Genomic DNA, 18,839 nt, shown 5'->3' with positions numbered 1-18,839 from the left:
AGATTTTCCTTAACGAAATGTATATGTATATATTAAAAAAAAAAAAAAAAAAAGTTCATTGTCCAATTTGAAAAATCTCGAGTTTACCTTGAAAAAAAAAAAGATCCTGAAAGTTTCAATGCTCTTATCATCTGAAAAACAGTTTTTACTCAAACATTTTCAATTTTTCATAATGGAATAAACAACATTGCGTATAAAAAAAAATATATTTTAAACATCTTTTTTTGTCATGTTGTAGCATGAATTTTTTTTTTTTTTTTTCTTTTTTTCAACGGCCACCCTAATATATATTATACATTTAATGAATCTCATTAATATAGGTGCATGAATTTAATTCACCCAGATTTGACGAAGCTTCGTTTTTTTTTTTTTTTTTCTTGATTTTATTTTTATTTTTTTTCTTCGGAGAGTAAAAATAACGGCGTTCAAGCATTTTTAACAAGGCTTTATCGTCACGCGGCTATCCAGGGTCATAACAACGAGTTTAAATGATGAAATATTTCCGCCGTTCACTTAACGCACGAAACTTAAACGCGTTATTATACCCGTAAAGGAAATGCGTACCTACATACGTACTTACCTAGGTGGGCACATGTAGAGATAACGGTACAAGTTTCGTCGTCGTTTATTAGCAGTCGGAAAGAGTACGCATAAACCGCCTTAAACCTCTCTTCGCTTATTATTCTTCTTCCTCTTCCTCTTCTTCTTTTTCTTCTTTTTCTTGCATCACCTCTTCCTCTCATTCTCATTCTTTCGTTCTATAGTCTATAGATGCGTATACCTATAATGCATATCATACCTTAGATATATCTGTAAAAATTTTCTTTCGCTTCAACAAAGTTTTTTTTTTTTTTTTTTTTTTAGTATAATATTCGCATCGTCAACCTAAGGCGTACGATATATACTATCGTTTCATTTAAATATTATATAAAGTTGTGTAGTCGGTACATGCGTATATCAGATGTATGAGCTGACTCTCAATCACATGGTCAATAAACCATGGAACAACGTATGTATATAGGTATTCATATACATATATATATATATATATATATATATATATATATATATATATATATATATATATACACACGCCTGATAAACTTTCCAACGATCGGATGGGACGTCGAATGGGATAAGAACTTTGGATTGTAAAACAGACGGTGACACTCACGTAGAATTATCTTATAAACCCTCCTCCTCCTCCTCCTTCTCCTCCCCCCCCTCACCTTAATTCGTGCCATGCGCTACTCTTGCTAGTCTCACGATTTTACAATTAGCCCACTTTCAACTCCGGTCCCGGAAAATTTTACCATCGTGTTCTCTGTGCATAATCTGCATCGTTCTTTTATATGCATGCATATTGTATGCACCTGGTTAACCGTGCGATATATATATATATTCAACGACTTTCCTTTACCGCAGTTCCGAGCTACTGTCAACGACCACCCGGCCTGTCTCAGACTGCAGAGATTTCGACCAATCTGCAGCCTCGTGTTTCGAGATCACTTGCGACGAGTCTCGTGCATCCTTATCGCATTATTATTCGTCGTCCGCTTTTGTAATCTCTCTCTCTCTCTCTCTCTCTCTCTCCCTGGCTCTTTCTACATTATATACGATTTTACTTGTATCATTTTGATTTATATACGGATTTTCTTCCCATTTCTCACTGCAGACGTTAAAGAACTTTCATTCATTCATTCATTCATTCATTCATTCATTCATTTTTTCATACATCCGTCCGTCCTTAAATTTTTTTCACTTCGTCAATTGTAATAATTTTTTTTTTATTTGATCTCTTACGTGCCGATTTTTGTCTCGTACCTTTATCACATTATATTATATTATCGCCTTTGTTTTCTTTCTCGTTTCACGTTCGTTCGTTTTCTGCATCGTTATTGTTGTTGTTGTTATTTTTACTACTATTATTATTGTTGTTGTTATTATTGTTGTAGCAATAATAATGAGTTTTTATATGTATGCGTTCATTATATATACATATTATACGTATAATATAATCACACCGATATCATGCGATAGTTTCAATTCGCTATTGTAGAGATCATTTGTAACGACGTTGTCCTATCATTCGAAATTCTTAACACTTCACTGTTTATTTTTGTTCTCCAGGAGGAAAGCTTGGACTTAATGGGGCAATATAAACCTGAAATATTCTGCTAGAAGGTAAATCGCTTTGTTGTTTATTGTTTTTGCTTACTCACTCACTCACTCCTCACTCTGCACTATAATGTTTATACATCTATCTATCGACGGGGCGGCGTTGCATGCTTAATAAATTAATTGTTTCGCTCACAATTTTTACTTGTACATACATATATATCAGGAATACATTATACATTTGTCTTATACGTAGAGAGAAAAATTTTTTCTTTTTTTATTCTCATTATTTGATTTTATTCTTATTTCTCAATAGTTTTCATTATCCGAGTTAATTCGCTTTACCTCTCCATGCGCTTTATTATCCTGAACACTATATACATCACGTATGTCACACCTTTCTTACGGTATATTTATGTGTTTATTTATACATGGTGCGGTATTGGTTTCTCATACTCATATTTATACGTAGGTACATACATGTTCTGCACTTCATCGCTGTCACGCGTACATAACGATAGTAATTATGCATCGAAGAAAGTTTTTTTTTAAATTTATTTATTTATTTATTTACTTACTCATTTATTTATTTTTTCTTTGTAGGCAAACTCGCGTCATTGCGAGACTTGCTTTGCAGTGTTATTCGTAATAAGGGATCATTCACCGATATGAGTTTCCTGTGTGCATTACTGCCACACTGCCGAAGTCGACTTTCCGTTAGGTTTACACGTCGTTGAATACTTAAATTGCCAGGCAGTGTTCTTATGTCGGGCTATAAAGACGACGATTAGGCGGTACTTGACTCTATGCACATTGCACACTTCAAAAATTTAAGTAGGTGATAGGTATGTAGTTGGTGTCGGTGTGCGATGTAATTCTTAAGAATTTCTCAAAGAAAAGAAAGAAAGAAGGAAAGAAAGAAAGAAAGAAAGAAAGAAAGAAAGAAAGAAAGAGAGAGAATGAATGATAGGAGATCCTCGGCTCCGTAGGGTCTCTTCTCTCCTCGCCACTCCTACTAGGTAGTAGTCACCGTATAATCTTACTTAGGTAGGTATATAGGAAGCACCGAAGAGAACCCGGTCATAAGCCATGCGTTGCTATTTATATTTCAGTATCGCGTGTGTCGTCGCTCACGACGACGCCGTGTCGATGCGACTCTCGTTGTAGTCTTAAATTCAGATGTTCAGATTAATTCATGCGTTGTAATTTGAGTTAAAAAAAAAAAAAACATAATTATAATAATAATTATTATCTCGTTTCGTCGTCACAGTTTTGTCGCCATTATTCTAGATTCATATTCTGCTCAATCTTTAATACGGTATATATATATATATTTTGACGATATGCAGCATGAGGAATATTCAACGGAAGTTATGCTCGATGTAGAATGTGACTTGTTGTCTGGTGATTTGGAATCGCAGGTTCGCGCTTTATTTATTTGTATTTGTATTAAAAAATTTTTTTATCACATTGTATAAATTTTTTTTTATGGTTTTAATTTTTTACACTGCTTACAGGAATATTTTTTCGTCTTACGGCTTTTTGGAATTCATGATGGGCGCGAAAACGTAGGATTTATTTTTTCGTTTCGAGTTGGCACTAAATCAATTACATATCATGTCATTGTAAATATAACATATACAGATTTCATTTTACAAAGTTCCGGAGATCCCCCGATTTTATGTTACATTTCCCTCCAATCATTGTAACTACAAGCACTGCAGGTGCACACTGGCGAGAATTAAATGATGTTGCAGATTTTCAAGACAAAATTGCGTAAAGAATCTCGGTATTTTTGTAGTAGAGAAACAGAAAGAAAAGAAAAAAAGTTATTCATTTTCACGCGACAGTGCAGGCATGATTCTGAATGTAAAGAACCGTCGAAGAACGTGTGACTTGCGGGGAATTCCAATAATGCATTGCGTATTTTTTTTTTTCTCCCCGTATTAATCCTATTATACATATATGTACTCCCCTACAGTGTTGTGACGTTCATTGATATAATAAATCTGTCTGATCGTTGTTTTCTTCTTCTTTTTTGTTCGTTCAGATGGGGGTTCGTCTGGGGGTGAGAAAGGAGCCGTGCGTCGTTTGCGGTCTGCCCGTTTTCCTCGCCGAGAAGTTGGTGATATCGCGTTCGCTGTACCACCGGACCTGCTTCAGGTGTGCCAGGTGCAACAATCAGCTAACCCTCGGGAATTATTACGAGACCGAGGAGGGCCAATATTGCTGCGAAACATGTCCGGACGAGGAAGCCGCGGTCTCGGCTGTTCCGGTTATGTACCAGGACTACAACCAGACCGCTTTGTCGGCCGGATTGAGAGAGCCGCTCGATTATCGTCCGACCACCGCGAGTCCGACCTACAAACGGGCTCTCAGCGACGAGGAGAAGAGCTCGAAGCGTAACAGCAACTCTGCCGCCGTTTCTGAGGTGGCGAAAATAAGGCTGAACTTTATGACGAACCAGTTGCTTGCCGGAAACGAGGAGGACAACGAAATGACCACGAACGAACCTCGGCTGCGAATGAATGCAGTTAACGACGAGATATCACCGCAACATCCTGCAGATAACGAACGTCGGACCCCAGACGAATCGGAAGATAAAAGCTCGGAGGTTCTTCTTAGCTCCAGTTTGCCTGCAGCTGAGCCGATGTGCGAATCTCCTGCTTTTTCTTCTTCTTCTTCTTCTTCTTTATCATCATCTACGCCGGCACGGTTGTCGTCGAATCCGACGACTGAATTTTGCGGATCTGAAAAGGGTAGCAGAGAAAGGACGAATTCGCCCGTGGCGACGACGACGACCCCGCCATGTAACGAGGAGGAGGAACAGGAAGCGGAGAAAGAGGAGGAGGAGAAGCAGATCGGTGTAAATAATACAGATTGTAATTTAAGTCGTAATTATAATAATGTCGTTAGTAATCAGCGTCTAACTGCCACCGCGAATCATGACTTAGATGATAGTAATAAAAGTTTAATGTGTAACGAGGATACCAAAGACACGCTTGCTGCCCGCCAAGACGAGGCACGGATCAGCGAATCTGCTGGACAGCATCTCTCGCTCGTTCAGCAGCGATTGATGATTTTTGAAAATATTAAACAGCCAGATGTTGTCGAGGAGAGAGCAAATGAACCAAATTCTGTTTCTGTAAATAATATTGTTCTATCGAGTAAGAAGACAAAGAGGAAAGACAGGGAGAAGGAGATTGAGAAGGTTGTCGACATGGAAGAAACTGATCGGAGTATTGGAAACCCTCAAGAATCTGATCCAATATCTAAGCAAGAGAAAAAGGAATCTCCTGTGATTTCACAACCAGATACCTCCGATGATGTCGACGTAGTTGAGCACGAATCGTTGAAAACGTCCGATGAAAAATCGTCGACTGCTAGTGTTGTAACTATAGCTACGAACGATGCTCAGGCGCCTGAAACCCAGAACACTACCAGTCTGCTTAATGTGTCGGGTGTAGATTTGAGTACCTCTGGTGAATATCCGGAAGACTTGAACCCCTTTCAAAGTGATGACAGTGATGAAGATGGCAAAACCAAGGAAGAAATTCCTCGACGACCCATAGCGGTTCATAATAAGTCTGATAAATATGTATCTACTAATCCTTTCGGCAGTAGTGACGACGAAAACGAGAATGACCAGGAAGTTGTTCCCCCGCGTCCAGCTGCACGCAAAAATTCTTCGGTTGTTAATAAGACTGAGAATACACAGGGTGGGCAGTCTCCTGTTAGGCGACGCCTTCAAGCGCCGCAGATAAATCTTAATCCCTTTTGGAGCGACGATGAGGATTGTGAAAGCGACGAGGATAACTCAGGGACTAATGTCGATAAGGGTACTCCAGTACCGAAGCCAAGAACAAAGAAGTAAGTCAGAGTTTTGAATTTATGAAATCAAAGGTCTGTGTATATTAAAAAATTTTACCTCTCGACCAGTATATATTTTTACTGAAGTTGATGGTTTAATATTGATTCATAGACTAACTCCAGAGCCCAGTCCTGTACCACGCAAGACCTCCTTGGATCGTGGAGGACTTTATGCTTCCAACACTTCTATAGGAAGTGCAGGATCATTGATTACGCCGGGTGGTACTTATCGCAAGAAAAAACCAGCTCCACCGCCGCCTATGGCTCACGAAATGTTCTCCACTACCTCCACTTTTGATACCCTTACTCTACAATCACCAGATGATTCACAATCCGCAACTGTAAGTTGTTGCAATCGCTTGCGTGATCGACCATGTACTCAAATTGCAATGATTTCTTACCACACTTAAATATATTTCAGGCTGTTCCATTACGCACGCCACGCATTCGAAAGACTAAACCAGCGCCACCGCCGCCAATATTCACAAGTACGCCACAAAATATGACAGATGTATTTTCTGCAGAGGACAAAGATACGGAAGAGAGACGATCTGGTATTTGGGATGATCAGAAAAGCAGTAAAGACGAAACCAACAGAAATCGACAAAGCTTATTCAGCATACCTGACACCGATCAGGGCGGTCAACACTATTCTGCAGCCTTTGTTGACAAAAGTGCTCAGGGAAAATGGAAAAGAAAAAAAGGTCCTGCGCCACCGCGACCAATTCCACATAAAAGAAAAGTACATTAGTCACAATCCAACCTTGAAGTATTATTTACGTAATATCGCAAATAAGTTTACTATTTTTTAAGTTTCTTGTCATAATTCCTGTATTTCCAGATAAAAGTCATGTCCATAAAGGATGTAAAATTAGAGCTGGATGAGATCGAATTACAGCAACAGGGTCTGGAGAAACAGGGTGTCAGACTCGAGCAGTTGATCAGGGATAAGTGCGAAACTGGACAAGAAAATGAAGGTACGTCTTTTTTAGTAAACGTTGCCATTCTTGTATCTTATTTTAAATTTAATTTAATTTTAAATTTAGTTTAACTTTAAATTTAATGTAATTTTAATTAACAAATTTTTTACAGAATTGACAAGCTTACGCGTGGATGTGGAAGAATTAGTTTTGGAACTCTTTGCACTGGTGAATGAAAAGAATGAACTGTTCAGAAGACAGGCTGAGCTTATGTTACTTCGTAGGCAACAAAGACTGGAGGAAGAACATGCAGATGTAGAGTATCAAATTCGGTGCCTTATGAGTCAGCCAGAAGCAACCAAAACAGACTCCGATAAGCAACGAGAAGAAGTGCTAATACAGAGGTTTGAAAACGATACCTATCTACTACTTGTAACGAATCAATTTCGCAATGTTGGTCAGTAGTAACTCTATCTAATGCTAATACAGATTGGTGGATATTGTGGAACGGCGTAACGAAATCGTTGAGTGCCTTGAGATGGATCGTCGCAGGGAAGTTGAGGAGGATCGCAGCATCAATGAGCAAATGGGAATATTTGCTGGTATGAACTGTTGATCGTTGTTATATCTAGCCGATAAAATTTATTCATTATTTTCAATTACATAGCAATCCTTCGATATTTCAGCCAAAAGCAAGGCTGATCTGACGATGTGCGGCAGCAATGACTTACAAAGTTTGCCTATTACTAAGAAGGAAAAATTGAAGGACAAAGTAAAAGAAAAAAAAGTAAAGAAAAACCATAAGAAGGATGCCGACAAGGATGTAGATGAGACTGAATTGAAGCTAAAACGTCACAAAAAAAAATGGTTTTAAGTTATATTATCTCAAGTTTAGTTTGTCGTTGAGCTAATAAGTTCAGTTTTTATTTAATACTTTTATATACATATATTTTTTTTGCACAAGATTTTATTATTTATGACTGTGTATCATATAGTTATAAGCTTAATAATAAATGACTTGTTTACAGCTTAACATTATCGTCATTAGCGGTAAATGAAGATTTTACTATTTTCATCAATCGAATAGGCGTGTCATCCGTCCGAATAAAGTGTTTTCGTTCTGGAAGCTTCATTTCGTGATAAACCAAATCATAGGCCTCTGTAGGTGATAAACGTAGGTGATGTTACTTGTAAACACTTGGCAATACCTTCAGTGGCTACTTACCCAATATCTCTGTAAATTTTGATATGGTGTCTGCATTTCGAATTGTAGCAGCGACTACTGCGTAGGTACCATTTATTCCCAGTAGGTGTTTTAATGCTGAAGCAAGGCTATGAAAACAGCTATCATCGTACAAGACATCGGCAGCAAGAATTATTTCAGCGCCGACAGGAGTGCATGCAGTCCTATTTGAGCCATCGTTAATTTTTTCCCATGGTAAACATCTAACGTCAATGTTTACTCCATTGCAATGCATTTTTAGATTAATGTTACTTTCGTCTTTGTGACAATTTGATAGGGAATCGTTAGCCGTTGGGAAATTAATGAGTATGTTACTGCATAGCATTGTAAGAACGGCAGGATGATAGTCTGAGAATATGTATTCTTTTGGTGCACAGGAACGAATAATTGCAAGACCAGTTAGACCGACTCCACAACCAAGTTCCAGTATCGTCCTTCCCCTCAGAATTTCCTTGTTCTCCATGCACCACTCTGCTAAACCTAAACCAGCCTGGTTTGAAACAATTGCAAGAAACAGCATTGCTACTATATATCTATGTATGTATTTGCAACTTTTTATGCAAGATTTACAAGATTCGATCCTATTGTTACCTGCCAAGTGCACAGCCCAGTCGTGCCTAACGAAACAATGCTCACACTTTCCTGCAAAGTAATAGCATTCGTGCAAGTGGAATTCTCATCATATAAAAAGTGTCTATACTGGGTCGAACTCTCTCCGTCGTCAGAAGACACCAAAGCACAATAAGTACTATACACTTCATCGTGGACTTCGTGACAATGTTTTTCCAGCTGAGTAACAAAAAAGACATGTTCCTTCAATCACAACTCTAACGCTCTACTAGAAGTGATATTCATGATCGATTAAACATTGCGCAAACCTCGTTAATCAGCTGTTTCAAAAATGCTTTTTGGTAAGATCGTTTTATCGGATATTTCTTTACAAGTTCGGTATTCACAGTTTTTTGTAAAATCTTTTTTTGCATTTCTGGATTCATTGCTGCGATTATCTCTGTAGTTGTATCGTTGCTAAAATTCTGAAATAAAAATCACTAATTCGAAACGCGACTGATTGAATTTATTGAGTCATTTAAAAGTTCAACTTTTAAATTACGATAGCAACAGTGATTTTTGATAATGCGAGAGTTAATTCATCTGTTTCCCCCTAATCATCGTATAGAAGATCAGCCTTCTGAAATCGCTTCGTAATCTTGCTGGAATAGAATTAAATATGTGTATATGCGTATATTTCATCTTATATACTACGAATATACATACTTTCAAGCGGACCAAAAGCCCCAGTCAATGAATGCAAGTTCTAATAAAAATTGTAATTGGCGCGCTCTTGCGAGCCAACGAGTCTGAAATTAGACGAGAATCGATACGCTCGCATACGCTCAAGAATCAGCGAACGATAAACAAAAGAAGATCTTACAGCGTTTGCCCCCCGAAACAAGTGCCGACGCGCGGCAGTTTAGTTCGGAGCGTCGACAAGTTCAGGTCTGTGTCGGCGTCGGATCCGCATTTTTACTCTCAATATTATTAAATGTACGGTAGTTTTCACACGTCAGGTTTCGGTTCCAGGCAAAGAATTAAAGTAATTAAAGTAATTAAAGTGAGTAAGTAATCGTTCTCAGTCAAAAACGTATTAATCGCGTGGTGTAGTTTCAGCAAGTTTGGTGTGTTGAGGTGACTCTAAGAAAAACAAATTGACGATCGATGTGCAGTTGAGAATATATCGGTAACGATTTCATGAATCTTATTTCTTTCTCATGCATTTGTCGGTTTGTTATTTGTCAGTAACATGAACACTGAACAATAAATAGTGTTCATAAATATTAACACGTAACACCGGCTTGTACCGATAATTCCTAAATATATAACTTTCGTGTGCAGCCAAGTTCAGGCGTGACGCGACTTTTTTTTTCGCGTAATATTATAATCGTTAGGTATGTAGTTGATTGTTTCCGGAAAAGTGGTGATGTGATATAAGTGAAAGGTTTATATTCTTGTGAAGAAAAAAGTGATTACTCGTTATTAACGCGTTGTTTATCGTCTACGAAGGGTGTAGGTGTCAGTTTTGAACGTCGTTTGTTTTCGTTTTTATAAAATCAGCGTTAATAATTGCGTGAATGCATTCAAACGTTTTTGTATTCACAGTTAATTACCGATTGTCGCGCAAAAATGTGATCCAGTTTAAAAGTCAAGTATATCTATAAATTTCACACATTTAAATCTTTGAAGTTGGAGTGAAAAAAGTGCAAGTGCTGCTTATGAGTGGAATAGAATACTTCCAAGTGATGCGGAGGGATAAAAACGAATCTTTGAGAGCAGTTAACGTGGTAAGATTTTCTTGTCAACAGAAAAATAATCTTCAACAGTTTTTTTTACACATCTTGTCTTGAGAGACTTTCACAATAGTTGAACCTCTGCTTACAGTTTATTCTTTTCAAATTTCAGCTGTGCAATAAAATGCCAAATGCACCTAGCAGTCTGCAGATTTGGTAAGTCGCATGATTTGATTTTGGCATTAATTTTAATTCAGTGAATTATACCATTCTACCTTGCTTCTTCAGTTTTCCTCGTGCAAACAAGAGTTGCTAGCATTTCTGGCAAACTTATATAAGTTGCTAAAAAATTATCTACTTTCTCTGCTATTTTTTTTACAGCCTTAAAGTACTCATAGAATTAAGTTTGAGAAAATTGCAATTATGTACTCACGTTCCATCTCAGTTTGTTTATTGGCGTACAGGCGAGAAATTGTCTCTGAACAAAGCTTAGGTCGATATTACTTCCCTCCTCCATTATGACAACCCAATGAAACTCCTGATCTCGAATTTACGTCACCTGATTGCGGGAAAAATATTCGTTTTCTATATTGTTAATTTCAATCATTTACCGTGATTTAATACACCACGTGTAGCTGTCGCTTGACAGATAGTATTAAGAGGTTATGTTATGCTGTTGAATCGGAGAATTTAGCGTCGCTGTGGCATTTCGTAAAACCTTTACGGCTACTCGTTGGTAAAGAAAATAACCATCTTTACCAACATTCGGCGCAGGTCTAAAGTGTTTTCGGGTATCTCCACTCGTGAAATACTCATAATGATACTCTGAAATGGGGGTATTATTCCGCGTTTAGCTGGCTGTGACTCGCAGTGACGTTTAGTCATGCGTTTAGTATTTGACAGTTCGATAAAAATGCGGAAACTGTGTGTCATAATAATAATTTGTGTGATGTTGGTGCTTATCGCGACTGATTCGTCCGCCTATCGTACAAGCTGTAAGTATTTGCCTGAATAAAGATGATTAATCTGAAAGAAAACTAAACGATAAGCGGGAATTTTTACATGAAATTACATACATAACCTAAATTTACTTCCAGATCCGATGGAAAGTGAAGATATTTGCAACCCTCTGGGCAAGACAAAAACTAATAAATTACCTAACAGTGACGATTCAGCTGTAATCATTAAACCTGACCACATGTTCGATCGATGGGCAGAGATCACGTTCGATAAAACATGTAAATTTGTTTTCAAAACTGCAAACCGTCATATAGGCTTGTTTGCCGTTGTACAGGAAATGTCGTTTCGAACCAACGGAACTAACCCAATCGATGGAACAAAGAATTGCATAGATTACATTCAGGTAAATCTTAATTATCGCAAGATAGTTCTGCAAACTGTTTGAGAAAGATTAAAGAGATTATTTTATCAGTTCGAGGAAGCGGGTGGAAGAAGCCGTAAGTTTTGCGGTACATTTAATTGGAGAGATAGAAGTTCCCACAAAAGTGGGGAAACACCAAATTCCGCATCATTGGAAAAATTGGAATTTAAAAGTCCCAAGGGAATACTGGAGACTCATATATTCGTCTCCAAAGAAAGATTACTGCCCGGCGAATATCTGGATATTAGCATCGCCTACACGCCTTACAAAGGTGATTTTTTATCGAATGAAAACTCAATTTTCTTCTTACTTTACTTGATACTTAAACAGTAACAAAAGTAGGAATCTTAAGTACTTTCTTGTTTCACAGAATGCAACAAAGTTAACGATCCAAGTAAATATCCACCAAATACCAACAACACGTGCATATGGGGAGGTTATTACTGCGATGGTAATAAAAATTGTGCCTTTGACAATTGCCTGGATGAGGCTGGTTGTGAAACCCCTGCCGAAGGCACCTCTGGTGCAAAGGTGACCATGGGTGCCGTGGGCACGATCATTTTTGCCTTCTTATTATTTCTCACGTGTTTGTGGGCTTGTCGAAAGAATAAAAAATTGTGTTGGTCTCCTGACTGTGCTGGACCAAACATTGACAGGGCAAATTCTCAACCCTTAGACTTGAGAATACAGGATGTCAACAGTCAGTCGAATGTTCCCAGTGCGCCAATATTACATGAACCAACGACGCGACCTGTTCAGGACAAGGATTTACCTCCAAGTTACGATTCACTCTTTCCTGATCCAACTGTAGCTGGAACTACTACGTAATTTTTTTTATCTGCGTAAGAAAGTGAAACTTTTATTTACATTTGTAGACATCTGTTCATATCGTCAGAGCAACTGACTATTAGACAAGTATGGAAGCGGAAAATTAACGTGAATATCTCAGTCGGAATTTCGTGCCAAACAAAAAAACGATTTTTTGATTTTTGAGAAATGTTGAACAATTTTTAAAACCACCTTCGATGCTTTGCGCAGCGTACGATTGATTTTCAATGCAATATTTTTTACAACGATAATGTTTTCATAGACAACATAAATGTACAAAGAAACAATTATTTTTTTTTTAATTTTTTTTTTTTTTTTTTTCCCCTCAAGTATTGGTAAAATATTACCATACTTTTGATTGAGTTCATTTTGAAAATTGTGTTATTTTTTCTCCTGAATGCTAGATAAATCTGACACACGGACACTGGCAATAGAAATTTGACGTGTGATAGAATATTGGCAATGAGAGTGAGACTAAAATATAATATTTACACTCGCATGTTGTATTTCGTGTGATAATTGGTTGGCTTTGCAAATAATAAGTGAATTAAAAATATGATTTTGATAGGAAATTAGGATCTTCTAAATCACGTATATTTTTAGTTATACTAAAGCCATTTCCTGCATTCACAAAATGGGAAAATTGTAAATACGGCAACCATCAGCCAACCTCTATTTAACAATACGAATAACTGCGTACATACTGAAGTACAGAATCTCTAATGTGATAGTTTTCAATTATTTTTATACTATGAATTTAAAATAATATTTGATCAAATTTACTGCGATAGAAAATATGAAGCGTATACAGACCGCAACTTCGATAGTTTAAATATTTTGCATCATCCGAGTAAATTGTTTACCACAAAACAAGTTTCGTGCGGTCATTTGTGAAGTTATTCATCAATTTTTATCTACATCTATGTATTTAACCCTGACATTTCGATGCTATTGACTAACAGTACTTATAATTTTTTTTTTTTTGTTCGTTATGTATATATTTGCTGCTTAGCAAGTATGCATTAAAAACACACTGGCCATAATTTTTTTTCCATTTTGAATACAAATTAATTACCTTAAAAAAAGTTAACGAAATTACGGTTTGTATTATTATTATTATTATTTTTCATTTTTCATCTTCAGCGGGAAAAAATTCTTATTATTCAATAATTCGTTACGAAATAAATCTGCGACCTACAACCTTCTTTAGCAAAACTTGCCTTTTGTTACATATACTAAAATTTTGCATAAACAATTTGTTTGACATTCTGTAACAGTGGAAAGTATTAAAAAAAAAAATACAAACAAAAAAACAACAAGAACAGAAAACGGTACTGCCTTTTTTAGATACAAAGTGCCATGAATTTTGATGCGGTCGTTAACGAATTTATTAGTTAATCTTAAGCCTATGTCAAGTTAAAAGAGTCTCATTAACAATGGACCAAGATAAAAGTTTGAAAATACATTTTATCGAGGATAAACCAATCTTTCAAATAACTGTGATACACATAGGGATATATATATACAAGTTAAATAAAAATTCTGGTACAATAGGAATCTCAAAACTAGTGCATGTTTCAAGGAGGGGTAACGAATTAGTATAACAGCCAAATACATCTCTGGTTATTTTATAGTTAACACAATATTTAAACATATAACAATTTCTACTTATTTTTATAGAATAATTATTATGTAATATTTGTATATCAGATAAAAAATGTCCAAGTGTGCCACAGAGTGAGTACACTTCGTATAAAGAATACATCGATCTACCTATATATCGATTATGTATATTCAGTGAAAGAAACAGTATCTATGTTATAATATTATTGTAAATATAAAATTTCGTATTGTGCATTTGTTTCTTATACGATACCTTTGTAAAAATCACGAAAGTTTATGTCGCAAACTTTGACCATCTGTCGTATTACGCACACTGTGGAAGATAAACGATATTTGTATCTTATTTCTGTCACAGCATGCAACTGAATTTTGTTGGAAGAGTTAGACAATATTCTGAAAAAGTTTTCAGAACAACAGTGAATTATCACTTTCTTCCAAAATTGAAAAATTATACACACTCACCGTGTTTCGACATTTTAGCTGGTCTTAGCAGTAACGTGTTCCAGGTGCCACAAAGCTGTATTAATAATATTATCGATTTCTACCGGACCAGAAGTCAGTTGATGATTGTCCTCGTAAACCAGCATCCTTAAGAAAAATTGAATAACATTTTCATATCGAATTTTAGATTTAGGAATTTTTAATTTAGGACGTGTAGCATAGCGATGATTATCAAAAAAATCTTCATGTATACGTACTTGGTTACAACGTTGATCGCTTTAAGTCGTTGATACCAAAGTTTTCCTTGTGACGATGGCACGCGTAGGTCATTAGTTCCAATCAGCATCAACGTAGGTGCTCTAACTTTATCCGCATGTATGATCGGTGAACTTTCAAACATTTTGATAAACATTTCTGTACCCAGCGGTTGTGGGACGGATTCATGGTAGGGAAAGCCTGTGACAGCTGGACACCTGTAGATTGATTGAAACCTTAGATAAGTAACATGTCTTTCACGAAAGGAACAATTACTTGATTTTAGGATTTTTGCACAGAATTTGCGTTGGCCTAAAAGTCTTAAACATATCCCTTAGGGGTTCATGTTATTTTTGTATTCCAATTCGTACACGCATATATCATCTATGAGTAATGCTAGGCTTACAGGAATTGCAAATATGAGATTCTTTCTTCTTCTGAGAGTGTATTTCGGCTAGAAGTAATGGCCCAATATCATCAAATTATTATTGTTTAAGAAAAGTAGTGATCGTTATTCTTACCAATCTGGGATATCCGATATCGTGAACATAGCTGCAATATCGATCACTGGATTTCTTGCTACTACTGATTTGTACAGGTTCTAAAAGTAGCAGAAAATATAAAAGTGTTCATATTTTTAGAAACTAGTTTCGTCGAAGTTGAAGTATCTATCTATCGATACAGCATGGATAGGCGACAACTTACGGGATATTGACCACTTAAATGAGCTACTAAAAAGCCTCCGTGAGATCCTCCGGAAAGTCCCATACGCGAGGCATCGAGCCACGGGTATTTCTCTAATGCTTCTCGAGTAGCACTCACACAGTCCAAGGTATCTGCTGCTCCAACTTTACCTTGCAGGAACTCGACATTTTTCGAACCCATTCCAGTCGATCCACGGAAATTAACTTGCAATATTCCAAAACCTGCGAATATCGTAATATTTTAATAACAACAACATTAATGTGATTCTTGGCGCCAAACTAACGTAATGCAACTGGGAATTATGCTACTAACCGAGAAGACCTAAAACTGTATTCTCCACTGAGAAAGAATTCGCGTACGACGAATGTGGCCCGCCATGCGGTGTTACTATCAGAGGTGTTGATGCGGCGTCTCCAGTTTTAGGGCCAAAGTATATCGAGTTGAACTGTTCTGTTGATTGTGAAAAGAACAAACATGCGATCGGTGAGATATTGGCCTAGTGACATAAATCAATAGGTTTACAAGTGTGTCTACTTACTGACTTCGTCGTTATTGTCGTACAAATGTTCAATGAATTCATACTTCAGGTTCTCTAAACCCTCGATTTGTAGAGGTACAGTAATTTCTACTCGTTCAATATTTCCTAGCTGCGTTGCGGCTGGATTAAACCGCCCAACGGCAAGTCTGGTTGGTTCGACAAGAGAAGTTCGGACAAATGTAATGACGTCATTTTTCACGTCCAGTATAGACAAGCTACTTGTATCGTTGACAATTTCAATAATACTTTTTGCCTCTGTAACCAATAAGATTGATGAAAATTTTACTGATCATACAGAAAGTGAACTACAACTTTAAGTTTTACTATTATAATAATTGTCCAACCTATATTTACGATGTAAGATTTTGTATTTGCACGCTGGGCTGTGCTGAGAAATAAATATTTAGAATCATTACTCCAGCAACGTAAAGGCAAAGATTGATTGTAGAGTCCATAAAATTGCTTCTCATCGTTTATTGTAATGCTGATGTTGATCACGTCAACCAAAATTTCAGGCTGAAAAAGAATTTCAACTTTTAGTTACAAGTTTCATTGTAAATTGACTAATTTTTTGAAGTTAGATCAGAGAAAGTGCTACAAAGTAACAAAGAATCGAACCGTAGTCACAGTGCTGGACCATTCCTTGCGCATCAATCTTTGAGCATTGTGGTGTGGTCCACCAGCCTGTCTCTCTAGCCATATTAGATACTTTCCGTCGGGGCTGAAACGTGGTGACCGTACAGCGCAGTTGTTGGCTGATAACTCGGCTATATTAGAATTTGGAATAAAAAACAAAAAATTAATGTTGTGCTTTCCGATAGAATGAGCAGATGAATCGATTATTTGAGAATCAATTAACTAACTGTATTGTCCATCCTTCAGATGAAATATCCACGATTCCCTGTTAGTACATGAAATGAGACCCAAGTATCGCGGCTCATGTTTCCAGGCTACACCAACAACGCCCTGCCCGTCCGGAGTCCATTGAGGTTGTCCGGGAGAAAGATAATCTGGGACACCAGACAGAGTCGTAATCGTATCTGCCTCTGTATCTAAAATCACGACTACAGGTCGATGTTTGCCAACTAATCGCTCTCCCCAATGCGGCTTATACAAATACTCGTTCCCCTGTAATTAAAACGTAAGATTTACTTTTTAAAGAGAAGAAAAATAAGGATTTGAGGAAAATTATGTCAGGGATCGTCACAAAATCACGAGTACAAGTGCAACATCTTCATGCATTTGTAAATATGTGATTCAATTTGTGAAATAAAAAAATTATATGCTATTTTCTTCAAACTAACTTTGAGTAAAAGGCTCTTGAATATTCCGATGAAATAATATCGACTTGATCAAATTATAATTATTTGAAATTAGACTGTCGTATCTGATAATTATCAACAATCTCACCATCTATGAAATGTGTAACAGACTTGTTATCAGTAAAAATAAATCAGAGATAGTGAGGACGTGTAATATCAGCAAAAGCTTAGTATAAATTTTTCTAATACAGATATATTAGGAGAATGTCTCGAATGTCTTTTGAATGTGGTTTCAAGTTTTTTCAACAATGTTTTGTTGAAAATATTGAAAAACAGTCGTACCCTGGTAGTTTCTTCATCGTTCGACTTTGCTTTTGATGTTGGGTTTAGAGATGCTTTTTTATAAAATGGTTCAGACTTGGGAAGCTTCTTTTCAGCTACGTAAACTAGCTTGGTTTTGTCGGGTGACCAATTGAAAGCTCCAAATTCAGCTGAAAAATGAGTAATTCAATTATGAATGATGTCTTGACACTTGAAGCAATGAAATATATAACTTAGTGCTTTTATTTATACTTACAGTCGGTATAAATATCACCATGGACATCTAGGGCGGTCAAGTCGTAATTTTTCACCAAATGCTGCCTGTCCCAGATTTCAATAAATTGTTTCGATGCATTGTCTACCGTAGCTTGACGCAGTACTGCTCTACGCTGCTCGTCCTCGGTAGTCGACGAGGTGATCCTTGAAAAAGCAAGATGCTTTAAAATAACGAATACTAATCCTTTGACAAATCGATATTGACACTTCAGTTTTCTTACTCTGTTGTTACGTCGATAGGAAAGGTTTCAGAGATTTTATTAAGGCCTGAATCTAAGACGTGTTGCTGAGTAAATCTTTGAGTCGCACGTCTATCTAGATTTCTCTGCGTCCAAGAACTTTGAACGACTACACCATTTGTATTCACGTCTAAAATTCTCGCGTCGGATAGTGCCGGGTTTATCACCACGGATTTGTATAGATTGAGAATTCTGTCGATCTGAAACATTGAACAATTGATAATTTTTAACTGTAAATGCATTTAACCGAGTCAGTGCATAAACATTTATCACGACAATGGCAACTGCGTTTAACTTACTTGTGTCGATGTCATTTTTGTCCCTTCGCTACGATAACTGTAGGAATTATGATTTCCTCTAGTCTTGGGAAGGAAATTCAACTTATAACGATACCGATTACAGCTTATTGTCAGATATAGTCGCTCTTGTAGAAAATTAATTCTAGTGATAAGATATACAAGTAAACCGCAGTTCTTTGAACCGCAATTCATTTACAAAACAAACACCACCAGTAGATACGTATGTTTAAATGTA

At 36.8% G+C, this 18,839-nt stretch overlaps 4 protein-coding genes across 6 annotated transcripts in view; 2 read left to right on the top strand and 2 right to left on the bottom strand.

The window, feature by feature from the left end:
* The window catches only part of LOC124408036 (MICAL-like protein 1), a 19,491-nt gene extending 11,550 nt beyond the window's left edge, over positions 1-7,941 (top strand). Inside the window, exons 2-9 of one of the 2 annotated variants that reach the window (XM_046884693.1) lie at positions 2,131-2,184; positions 4,169-5,988; positions 6,101-6,329; positions 6,410-6,730; positions 6,830-6,965; positions 7,081-7,312; positions 7,398-7,510; positions 7,595-7,941. In XM_046884693.1, coding sequence (XP_046740649.1) covers positions 4,169-5,988; positions 6,101-6,329; positions 6,410-6,730; positions 6,830-6,965; positions 7,081-7,312; positions 7,398-7,510; positions 7,595-7,782 — 3,039 coding nt within the window. In that variant the 5' untranslated portion in view covers positions 2,131-2,184 and the 3' untranslated portion in view covers positions 7,783-7,941. The remainder of the gene's footprint in view (positions 1-2,130; positions 2,185-4,168; positions 5,989-6,100; positions 6,330-6,409; positions 6,731-6,829; positions 6,966-7,080; positions 7,313-7,397; positions 7,511-7,594) is intronic. The other variant, XM_046884692.1, reaches the window with a different exon arrangement.
* On the bottom strand, positions 7,931-11,070 carry LOC124408045 (protein-lysine N-methyltransferase EEF2KMT). Its single transcript, XM_046884705.1, has 5 exons — positions 10,870-11,070; positions 9,030-9,185; positions 8,743-8,940; positions 8,134-8,641; positions 7,931-8,067 (listed from the first exon to the last, which is right to left on the bottom strand). The coding sequence occupies exons 1-5, from the start codon at positions 10,951-10,953 to the stop codon at positions 7,931-7,933; spliced, it is 1,083 nt and encodes a 360-aa protein (XP_046740661.1). The 5' UTR covers positions 10,954-11,070.
* On the bottom strand, positions 8,130-18,839 carry LOC124408039 (acylamino-acid-releasing enzyme-like). Of its 2 annotated transcripts, none has more exons than XM_046884696.1 (14): positions 18,605-18,839; positions 18,288-18,505; positions 18,047-18,210; positions 17,812-17,960; positions 17,071-17,335; positions 16,826-16,974; positions 16,552-16,723; positions 16,208-16,462; positions 15,982-16,119; positions 15,670-15,890; positions 15,486-15,565; positions 14,967-15,182; positions 14,727-14,856; positions 8,130-8,140 (listed from the first exon to the last, which is right to left on the bottom strand). In XM_046884696.1, exons 1-13 carry the CDS (start codon positions 18,794-18,796, stop codon positions 14,745-14,747), a joined length of 2,331 nt encoding a protein of 776 aa, XP_046740652.1. In that variant the 5' UTR covers positions 18,797-18,839; the 3' UTR covers positions 8,130-8,140; positions 14,727-14,744. The 2 variants fall into 2 exon arrangements, with proteins under 2 accessions (XP_046740652.1, XP_046740651.1); XM_046884695.1 differs by lacking the exon at positions 8,130-8,140 and adding an exon at positions 13,994-14,661 and having other exon boundaries at positions 14,731-14,856.
* On the top strand, positions 11,294-12,784 carry LOC124408042. Its single transcript, XM_046884701.1, has 4 exons — positions 11,294-11,431; positions 11,534-11,799; positions 11,869-12,088; positions 12,188-12,784. The coding sequence occupies exons 1-4, from the start codon at positions 11,320-11,322 to the stop codon at positions 12,643-12,645; spliced, it is 1,056 nt and encodes a 351-aa protein (XP_046740657.1). The 5' UTR covers positions 11,294-11,319; the 3' UTR covers positions 12,646-12,784.

This window comes from Diprion similis, chromosome 7 (genome assembly GCF_021155765.1).
Source record: "Diprion similis isolate iyDipSimi1 chromosome 7, iyDipSimi1.1, whole genome shotgun sequence".
Lineage (NCBI taxonomy): Eukaryota > Metazoa > Arthropoda > Insecta > Hymenoptera > Diprionidae > Diprion > Diprion similis.
Note: the sequence above shows the minus strand (reverse complement) of the source record. Positions and strands in the feature narration are given on the sequence as shown.

Coding starts and splice junctions, on each gene's coding strand:
- LOC124408039 (XM_046884696.1), bottom strand. CDS start 18,796: ATGAATTGCGGTTCAAAGAACTGCGGTTTACTTGTATATCTTATCACT. Junction 17,961..18,046: donor TGGTGATATTTATACCGACT/GTAAGTATAAAT, acceptor CTCATTTTTCAG/CTGAATTTGGAGCTTTCAAT. Junction 16,463..16,551: donor ATCTTACATCGTAAATATAG/GTTGGACAATTA, acceptor TATTGGTTACAG/AGGCAAAAAGTATTATTGAA.
- LOC124408042 (XM_046884701.1), top strand. CDS start 11,320: ATGCGTTTAGTATTTGACAGTTCGATAAAAATGCGGAAACTGTGTGTC. Junction 11,432..11,533: donor GTCCGCCTATCGTACAAGCT/GTAAGTATTTGC, acceptor ATTTACTTCCAG/ATCCGATGGAAAGTGAAGAT. Junction 11,800..11,868: donor ATTGCATAGATTACATTCAG/GTAAATCTTAAT, acceptor TTATTTTATCAG/TTCGAGGAAGCGGGTGGAAG.
- LOC124408045 (XM_046884705.1), bottom strand. CDS start 10,953: ATGGAGGAGGGAAGTAATATCGACCTAAGCTTTGTTCAGAGACAATTT. Junction 9,186..10,869: donor TAAACAAACTGAGATGGAAC/GTGAGTACATAA, acceptor TTTTTATTTCAG/AATTTTAGCAACGATACAAC. Junction 8,642..8,742: donor CTGGGCTGTGCACTTGGCAG/GTAACAATAGGA, acceptor GTTTCAAACCAG/GCTGGTTTAGGTTTAGCAGA.